The 11,068-nt window shown below is 34.8% G+C and overlaps 1 protein-coding gene across 1 annotated transcript; it reads right to left on the bottom strand.

Moving 5' to 3' along the window:
* Positions 1-6,949: 6,949 nt before the first annotated feature.
* LOC102807504 (uncharacterized) lies at positions 6,950-10,335 on the bottom strand. Its single transcript, XM_006811950.3, has 3 exons — positions 9,975-10,335; positions 9,332-9,449; positions 6,950-7,626 (listed from the first exon to the last, which is right to left on the bottom strand). The coding sequence occupies exons 1-3, from the start codon at positions 10,221-10,223 to the stop codon at positions 7,610-7,612; spliced, it is 384 nt and encodes a 127-aa protein (XP_006812013.1). The 5' UTR covers positions 10,224-10,335; the 3' UTR covers positions 6,950-7,609.
* Positions 10,336-11,068: the final 733 nt, after the last annotated feature.

Raw genomic sequence — 11,068 nt, forward strand, 5'->3', positions numbered from 1 at the left:
GCAGGTCACAGGTTTCTGGAGACTCTAGAGATTGGGTTGGTATTTGAGACAGACGTAGATTTGGTTGGTTATACACATGTGTACAACCATGTCTTGAACGTGTTTATTTGTGATGTATTCTTTCCAAAAATAAACCCACAGGGGCGTGGTGGTAATTACATCGTCTGTACTATTTAGTACGCTATCAAGTGATATTGAATTTTTGCAGGCCGTGTGGATTGATACTAAACAGTTCATTTGCCGATGAGGTCGCTGACCATACATACTGTGACACGCTGCTGTATTCATGTACGCATTTAATTTGATAATTCATTATTTCCCTGCTCGATGTAAAGTGTTCCCTGTTCAAAATTAACTTTAATTTTTAGACAAATTTATTCTTTTTCTTTTGGCAAGAACGACATGAGTGAAATACGAGAACGAGAAACGTGAAATACAAATATTTGATAACTATGACAACTGTTAGAATACAGTATCTGTTTTATTTAGGATGCTTTCGATTTTAACCAGGAGGAATAAGCCGGTAGAAGGGCACTAAAATGAAATTGGGGATTTTACCTCATTTTGCAATCTCTTTGAGTGGTTTAACTACCGTAATATCTACTCGACTCGCCCGATAGCCAAAAAATGCAGGTTATAAACATGTATTTTCTTTTACTGTAGAATACTTTATTTTCGCTATTTTCGCTGAAGGGATGCTTCTCAGTAAAAATAAAATCCAGCGAATATACTTGTTTTCCTTTGTCTCATATTCAACTCGGCAAAAAATCAGTGAAAATAAATTCCATACAAAACACCCAAAACGCTTTTTCAGCGAAAATTAATTCCAGCTAAAATAAAGTATTTCACAGTATTTTATTTGTTCAACGTTTGAAGAAATATTCTCCACGCGTAGCTGAGTCTCTATAGTAAATGTTATTCACTAAATACATTACTGCACTGTTTATTTGAAAACTTCTTGCTTGTTTGAGACAACAAAATATTGAAAGTTAACTTACAATATTACTTATTAAATTGCTAGTTTTCTTTCAATGCTATGTGACATTTTATACCTAAGTTTGTAACAAACATAACCAATATTTAACATTGGAATACTTTTACTGATAATACATGTTAACATATAATAACGCAAACATATATAAAAGGGCAATAAACATTATTTTAACGCACGACTATTGGCAACGCGCCTTGGCACTGTAAGTAAAAACGTACCTTAGTACGCCCCAGCAACGAATCGACTACGATAACTCAATAAACAGTTTTCCTTCGTTCTCCGCCCTGAGATCAATGAATAAATAACTTAGACTGTTGTGAATACTGGTAACAATTTGGCGCCCAAAGTGGGACCGGAACTCATCACCCGGCGATTAAGACGCAGCCCAGATGTTATAGATTCTGCACTACTAATATCTGCGTTCGTTTCTTCGTTTTGATTATTCTACCGAATGCCTGCCAATGTTAGTTCTGATAGCATTATAAATTGACTAAAATTGCTTGAAATAGACATTTTTATCATCAAATGTTGTTGATACAATAGATAGAGCATCTTTGTCTCAGGTTATATCAAAGTTAGTATTGACTTCAAAAGACCAACCGTGAGAGGTGATGGCATTATTCTACCAAATGTCTGTCAATGTCAGATCTGGTAGCGTATTAAATTGACTAAAATTAGGTGAAATAGAAATTCATCATCAAATGTTATTTATACAATAGATAGAGCATCTTTGTCTCAGTTCTCATTGACTGAAAAGGAACAGCAGTGATAGGTGATGACATCCATCTGCCAGGATAAATAAATAAGGTTCTACACCACAAATTGGTCCGTGGTATAAATAAATAAAATAAAAAATAGATTTAAAAAATGGTGAAACATACATCGTAGAAACAAATATTAGTAGAGATATTTGCCAAGCTATGGAAGTATTAGAACTAACCAAATTGGGACACATGATGAATGGAATTGTTGATACTGTGGGGCACAGTGAAACTGACAGTAGTGATTGATTGAAGTAATACCGACAAAAGACAGGACCTCTTTCAATTCACATGGTCTGGTAGCTTCTGTACAACACGGAGGACACGTAGCTATATGCATTAGTATTTGGTATGCGAGTTTAAAAGGCGGTCACCAAGACGCGTAATGTTAAATGCGGGTTCCATAGTGACATGAACAAAATGTGTATGATACAATGTTTGTTTTACAAAAAATATAAAATAACTCATTACAGATTTTACATTTGTACTTTCCAATTTTTTTTTTGTAATTTAAGGGCAGGTCATAACCTAGGAGAGAAAAAAGGAGTTGGTGGTACAACACTGATTGATCGTCACTAGCACACTATCAACTATTTTTGAATCATTTGCTGGGTGTGCAAATTTCTATCAAACAGTCAATTCAACTTCATTATACGATGAGTTGGCTGATTATTCTGTGACACGCCGCTGTATCTATATATACGCGTTCCTTTTTGAAGTATTTCATTGTAAAATACTAATTCAATTTGGCAAATGTTCAAATCTACCTTGAATGGTTACTTGAAATCTAAATAAATAACATTTAGTCATCGTTTTGACAAGAACACTAGATCACGAGAACTACAAACTAGGTAAAATACAAATAATGGGTAACCATGACAACTCTTAGAAAATATATTTTTTACTTAGGGTGCTTTCGAATTTTAACAAGGAGGGATGAGCCGGTTGAAATCAGAGAGACACATTTTACAAAAGTGAAATTGAGGATTGTAGTCTTATTTTAGATTCTGTTTGATGGCTAAAGTTTTAACCTACGTAACATCTACTCGGCTCGCTCAATGACCAAAAAATACAGGTTATAAACATTTATTGGCACCAGGTTTGTTCACACTTTATGTTTCTTTTTTTAATTTTTGAAGAAATATGCTTAAACGCTCAAATGGTCCTCTGTAGTAAATGTTATGTATGTGTAACTGTACACAATGTGTCACAAAACAATCGAAATCTCTTTACTGTACTGATAATTATTTTGACTTAAAATTACCTCGGTAGTTTGTGACACCAGTATATTGAAAGTTAATTTACAACATTGCTTATCAATCTGCAAATTTGTTTTCCAATGCTCAGTTACATGTTACACCTTAAAGGGCGACAGTCGTCGTACCGCGTCCTGTTCGATATACTGTTTATCTACATGGAATTCAAACGCGCGCTTAAGTTTGTGGCAGATATAATCAGTATTCAAAATGCGTTTGTCGTCACATTGATTTTCCCACAAGCAAATGGGCTTTTCTAATTGAAATCAAGAGGACGAGTTCGAACTGGGCACGACGTATTAATTACCACCGATGACACCTTTGATACCTCCCAGTCACCAAAGAAATTACCTACTTAAAGCTTGATAACGTATCAGTGTGTACTCGTTAGTCTGCGCAGCAATATAGGTCGCCACCACTGTTCATATGAGACCCATATCTCCCGCTTGCGTGGCGCGACGACCTCCGCCCTTTAATATTGAAATACGTTTAGTGTTACTACAAGCTATTTTGAAATATTTGTATCTCAGGCTAGAGTGTAATGAATGTAATTTCCATATTTACTTAAAAGTAACAACTTTATTTACAACACCCACTACCGCATGTTTCTGATTATGCTACATATATTAGCATAGACAAACCAAAAACATATAACAAGGCAATACACATTATTTTAATGCTTGACGATTGGCAACGGGTCTTGTCACTGTAAGTAGAAACATACCTTAGTACGCCACAGCAACGACTCAAACACGATAGCTCAGTAAACAGTATTCCTTCGTTTTCTGTCCTAAGATTGATGAATATATAACTTAGACTGTTGTGAATACTGGTACCAATTTGGCGCTCAAAGTGGGACAGGAACCCATCACCTGGCGATTAAGACTCGGCTCAAATGTTATGGATTCTGCACTGCCAATATCTGTGTTCGTTTCTTCGTTTTGATTATTCTACCGAATGCCTGCCAATGTTAGTTCTGATAGCATTATAAATTGACTAAAATTGCTTGAAATAGACATTTTTATCATCAAATGTTGTTGATACAATAGATAGAGCATCTTTGTCTCAGGTTATATCAAAGTTAGTATTGACTTCAAAAGACCAACCGTGAGAGGTGATGGCATTCCAGAAAATATTGGGTGATAATCTGCCATGATTATATTCTCATACATGTGTTCAATGTATCAGATCTCAATAAATAAGTTTTACAACACGAATTGATAAATGTTGAAAAGAAAATTAAAAAAAAATCACCGAAAATTGTAGAAGCAAATATTGGTAGAGATATTTGCCAAGCTATGGAAGTATTAGAACTAACCAAATTGGGACACATGATGAATGGAATTGTTGATACTGTGGGGCACAGTGAAACTGACAGTAGTGATTGATTGAAGTAATACCGACAAAAGACAGGATCTCTTTCAATTCACATGGTCTGGTAGCTTCTGTACAACACGGAGGACACGTAGCTATATGAATTAGTATTTGGTATGCGAGTTTAAAAGGCGGTCATCAAGACGCGTAATATTTTTACACAAAATATAAAATAAATAACCAATTTAACCAATTTAGTTTAGTTGTAGTTTATTTGTACTTTCCAAAACAGTGTGTGTGTGTGTGTGTGAAGGAGTATTAAAATTTAGAACATGTAATTTGAGGGGTCACATCTTAGGAGTATTGATTTGAAAGGAATTAGGTGGTTCTGGTGGTATACACACCAATTGATTATCACTGGCCCATCCCTCTGGTTAATAACGAAATTACAATCAATCATTTTTGTTTAACTAATTGCCACAATATTTAAGTTCAAATTTAAGATAATGATACATTTCCCAAATTTCAGTGTTAACATTCCCATATGATATCTTTTGCTGGTCCCAGTAACCAGCACATGCAAACACTTGTAGCAACGTGAGAAGCATGTCTTGTGACATGTGTTATGTCAATTTGTGCCCTCAATGTTCAACATCTTATGAGTGATTTATTCGTTTTTTCAGCAGGGCGAAATACATGATGTGATACAGCACTAATTATTGTCATTATAAAACGATTATGTCAAAATACGCCCTCATTAGCAGAGAGCATAGCAGTGATTCATTTGTCTTTATTGGAATACAAAATAGATAGATAGAACACTAATGATTATCGCATGGAGATTGTGTTAAACTACGCGCTCATTGACAGAAATCATAAGAGTGACTATTTTTTATTTATTTATTAAAGTACAATATACATACTGTTATACAACAGCAATGATTGTCATGAGAAGATTATGAGAAAGTACGCCCTCATTAAAGCGGGAGGGTCGTCACCTGCGCACGCGCGGGAATTGAGTCCCAAGCGACGATAACAACAGTTACTAAAAACACAAAGGCTCATGGGTAGACGCTTGTTTGTAAACAATGACACGCAGGTTACAGTACAAAATAGACGATGTAATACAGACTGCCGCTGGAGCCTACACAGAAAGACGGCCAACATATATAACCTATCTATGAGACCTACCTTTTCGAGCTGCTCGGTAACGACATAAATATATCAAATCATTTTTCTATAATATGGTCTTGTATTGTGATTGAGGCCCTCCATAGTTAAGATCCTGTTTTTTATTTCTCTTTCATTTTTTGACGCCGAGGACGCTATTACGTATGCCCGTTTGGCTGTATTCAAATGAATTCCATTATATTGTCAGTTGTATGATGAGTTATGCAGCATCAAAATAATCCTATGACTTATTTTCGAAAGCCGCTTACTGTATGGCTCACACTTTAATATTTTTGGCAGAACAGCCACTATGTGATTTTGAGTACTGGTCTGTGCCATTGTGTGGAAACAATAGCGGTTTCATTGTTCCTAGTTTGGAATATGCGAATTGATTTCTAATCTCTGTTCACTGTTGTACGGTAAAATAGTGTCACGTCGTGCCAGACGAGATGGGGAAATAATAACAGTATTTTAGGGAGTTCGGTAAGAGCTGTTACACATGTGACATTACTCAAAAACTTTTTTTTTATTAAATACTTTTGTAATTGATTTTAGGCATCTTTGTCTGTTTATTATGCATATAGTGCACCGATTAGCCACTGTCATACTGACTGAGAGTTACTTACAATGACCTGGATTTTTCTCGATGGATAGACCCTTCGCAACATTGAATGGCATATTTCTTGCGTACTCGAGAACGAATATATATCGTATGACTCCCTAGGCTGGTGACTCTTAGTTACTAACAGAGGCAGCGGCAGCTTTTCTTGACTGTGAAATCTAGACCCTCTGAAACGCTATTTCCTGCATTTGGGGAGCAAATTTTTATGGAACACTTAGGTATATTTCTCTTACAAATATAGATGAGTTTTTCACCTTATTTTATCGTGAGGGCGACCGCCCCACTGCCCCCACGGTGCCGCCGCCACTGACTGAAAGCCATAAATGTCATAATATCGTATACTATTTGACCATAAAATTCGAGAGGTCAATTCTCACGCACAAGTGAGCTTATACACGTAGACCTTTCCCCGATCCGTTTTTATTAGGTTTGAGACCTATATTCTTTGACACTTTTTTCATTGAAGATTATATATTACTTCCCATCTATTATCACTTTTTTCTTTGTATTATAATTGAACCTCCAGAAAATTATATTTATTTTACCAACAATGTAAAATCCTTATATTTTGTTCACTCAAAAGAATTAAGTTTCACCTTAATGACAATGAACTATCAAATTCATCTTTAGACGCAATTTCTTTTTTTTTCAAATCTTCATCCACCATCTGAGATTCGTGTGCAAAACTGTAGACAAAACAATGGTGCTGATTTACTTTATTATTAATTTTTTTAGTCACTTAAAGCCAGAACTGCCAGAAAATTATATTTCCCATAACTAACCCATTTCTGCAATTCTCACATATTGTGATTTAAAATTAGGATAGAACCAGTAGATCAATGTTCTTTATTGAATTATATATATAGACTGGTGCTGTGCATACCACATAATAATGATGCATTTGAATGACCTAATTATTCGTCCAAATTGTACAGGTTATCAAAACAATTTTCTCAAGATTTGAGCTCATTTTGTTAAAACTTCTACATAATAAACAAGATTGTACATATTAGAAAAATTAATATTGATTAAAAACTTCTTAAGAGCATGCATTTCATCTACAATAAAGCTGTTTGAGTGATCTTTGACCAAGAATATTTTTAAACGAAAAACATAAACATGTTATGAATGAAGCAAAATTAATCATAAATCCCAAATTAAACAAAGTTCTGTTACACACACGGTTGGACATTTTAATTTTAATTTTAATCAATGACATGGAAATCACATTTTAACGTTTAGTGATGCGCATGCGCAAGTTCCGTGAATGTCGCAATGGTTATATGATAACTAGCATTGTTTCACCTCAGTGTGTACATGGCTGAGAAGTTTGCTGACACATCTAAATACTCGTCCAGTTTGTTTACTTTCTTTGTTCCATTACTTCTGTTATCCAATAGCTATAGGTTTTTTCACACCTGTATCGTGTTTGCATGTTTCAGGCAACCAGTTGTATCAACTCTAAGCCTTTAGAAGCAGTGATTTAGTCTTGTCAGTTCTTGCGATTTCCTTTATAGAGACAGAAGAAGATTAACGCAATTGATACATCTCGGAAAACATTATATATAAATATTGATACAATTACGTGTGAGCAAAAGCATTGTATTTGGAATATTATATAAAAAGTCTTGGCTTCGCACATATTACATTGGTTAAAATGCACATATATCGTTTTCAGGTGGCCAGGGAGTTTACCAATTAATTCTGGTCCGTATGATGTGAAATTTCCGGGTGTTTTTTATACTGTTGATTTGTTTTTACACAGAGACGTCATAAGTGTCAATTGATTATATTGCATTCTCCTTGCAAAATTTCTATATGCGCGAGCAACACATTAATATCAAAAAAGTAAACAAACAGCCGGCATTGTACGAATGATTTTTAGGAGATATTCAATTTCGGACTTACGTGACCAACTGAAGAACGCAATCAAAGCGGTTGTGATACTTGTGACATTGAAGAAAGCGAGTAATGTTTCCTAAAAATTATACTCGAGTATGCAGATTCCGTCATCATATTTGAAAAGCGAATTATAATTGTGAATATTGTTGTACAATGCTGGATATTTTTATACATCTGTCACCGTAACGCCATAAGTTACAGCGTGTCGTAATTTTGCGGTATTTTAAATATGGAATGATTAATAATAAAAACAAACATGGTTGCCACCAGAGTTTGACCGGACTCAATACAAATAAGTTCACTGATTCTGTTCTAAACCTTTTAGATTTTGGCATTCCCATGATGTATCCTTGGAAGGAAAAGATGTATAATAATAAGGTTATTACGATGATATCTCAAGGTATGCACTCGAACAGTACGCCGTCACAATTTATGTGAATATTACGGACAATACACGATTTGAAATACTCTCTATATTTTTGCATATCCTTTGTTTTTATGTGACTAAATGAAACCACAGAAGATGTAGTGTGTCCAACAATACATTTATAAGCAATAACGTTAACAAATATAATTATACTTCAAAAAATTCACAATATCCAAAAAAAAAAATAAAAATAAAAAGCCTCAAAACATTAAAATATTATAACATGTGAATTATTGTTATCAGTTACCTTGTCTACTCAATAACATAATTTTTATGGATACTTACCTATTTAGACAAGTAAATTGTTAATATTAATTCTTATTATTGACGCCATGAGCTGTGTAATTTGTGCACCAAATCAACCGGATCTACGAATAAGTGATATCACATGACCTACTCTGATTTTCCTGATTTTTAACCAATTAAATATGCTAACTATGTTCTTTCATTTCGAAGAGCAAATGTTTATTCAATATCTTGTATACTGTGCTGCACGATCGAAGCTTTTGCCCGATAATGCACAATGTGTTCAGAGTATGTTTGTAATGTCGAACGAACTAACTGAAGTATACGTGTTTAAATTACAGGCGCCCTGGATATACCCCCCAATACTTTATAGAACATGTTTCAAATGATAACATGCAGGCAGGGGATATTTTTCACAAAAGAAAATAGAAATATCGTAAATAATCAACAATGTAAATAGATTGGTACTGTAATTACATTTCTTTTGGTTTACCTGACTGGGCACACCATAGGCTGAAATGGGATCGAAAACAAAAACAAATGAGCAACTGTTAAAACCTGTTCTCCCGTTTTATGGTAAGGGTCTGTGCTGACAAATAAATGGTTCATCGAATAAAGTATTCTTCATATTACCATTACCTTGGACATTTCGTTTGTCTCTAAGCTGGTCTAGAAAAGTATTCATGTTTAAACCATTTGCTGTTCTCTGGTCAGTCGCGAAAATGTTGACTTTGTTCTTGAGATTGTTTACTTCATCCTGTGGGGGGAAACAAACAAATCCTAAATACATATATCCTCATGATTTCAAAAGGGTAATGGCTAATAATTAGTGAATGGAACGGTGTGAGTGTAGAGCAGAGTTCTCACACACAAGACGTTCTGAGATACGACAGTATTTAACAATAGCAAAAACAGTTGCGACACAAAAGATAACTCTTTTTGTTACGACAAAACTAAATTATTATGTGAAAGCGAATTAACACTATTATATTAACACTATTATATATCCTAGCGGACTACAGTCTCCCATACCTATTTTGCTTATATTTCTTTAGAAGTGACAAGTGTTTGCATGGAAATTGTACGCATATAGGCATGTATGGGGCGATGGCGTTGGGTGACGTCCCACATCTTTGAACAAGGCTATAAAATGAAGAAAGAATAGTGCACGCACACACATGAAACCAGCAAATGGTTATCCAACAAAAAGTATTTCCGTGAAATAGTTCAAACGGAATATTGTTCCCAGGGTTTATTCTTTACGATGTACATAGTAACTCACCTGCAATATTGCGACTGTATTTTGTAACTGAATATTAAACAGTTCCTCCTGTTTGTCTAAGACCGGCTGTATTTCATTCATTGTAAACGATGAACTTCCCCCTTCCTCATCGTAGCTATAATCACTACTACTTATATCATAGATGATCGACCATATATCCGACGAATACGAGGACGAATACACCGGTGAGGAAGACACAGACATGACACCGAATATCACAGCGAACCCGATGGCCATGAGAAAATGCATGTTCAAGCAGCAATGAGAAAGTGTTAAAATGAACAAAACTTTTTGTTATACTAGTATCAGACACTTGCGATATTCCTGAAATGCACACTAGGATCTAAATGACATGACTTAAACCGACTGGCCTACACTGGGTTTAAGATTTCCGATTTACGTGATGCCAAACAAATGAACATAATTGTTGATTTTTGAAATGAGTAGACACGTAAATATCATGATTTATATATATATATTGACTTCAAAATACATGGAATTCAGTAATGACGTCACTTGTTTTAACCTCTAACTTGTTATATTGTTTTAGTCATTGTTGAATTTTTATTTTTACGGGGGAAGACTAGCACAGAACTCAGACGTTTTGAAACCAGTTTGATCTGGAAAGATGCGTTATTTCCTCCTTTGTACTAATAACGGTTAATTGATATTCACCATGTTTAATGAACATCTATCACCGCCCACATTGTTACTGCGTTACATAATATGATTACTCGTGATACTTTATATGGTGGGTGTCGTATGTGAAACAGGATGTAGCCACACTAATGCAAACAATTACTGGTTGTTATCTGACCATCTAATACGTATTGTCAGTAGTTCCTTGTTTTATTTGTTTTTGCATTGAATGACGTGTAATTCCACTCCATTAAAATGATGATTATAGGTTTCGATTGAGTAAGATGCTGTGTGTACTGTACAATTGTATTCTCATATTCGGAACTTTACACGCTTGAGGGTCACTTATGTTCTTTTCGCTGTGTAAACAAATCAAAACAAATACAAACAAATCGCCACAATTCGAATAAAACGCCCAGCGTTAGTATACGACAGTAGGCCGGGACAGTTCCTGC

The sequence above is a fragment of the Saccoglossus kowalevskii genome, chromosome 15, assembly GCF_978046115.1.
Source record: "Saccoglossus kowalevskii chromosome 15, keSacKowa6.1, whole genome shotgun sequence".
Lineage (NCBI taxonomy): Eukaryota > Metazoa > Hemichordata > Enteropneusta > Harrimaniidae > Saccoglossus > Saccoglossus kowalevskii.

Excerpts from the sequence above, each read along its gene's own strand:
- LOC102807504 (XM_006811950.3), bottom strand. The coding sequence starts at position 10,223 with ATGCATTTTCTCATGGCCATCGGGTTCGCTGTGATATTCGGTGTCATG. Across the intron at positions 9,450-9,974 it reads ATACAGTCGCAATATTGCAG|GATGAAGTAAACAATCTCAA; the intron begins GTGAGTTACTAT and ends TTCCCCCCACAG.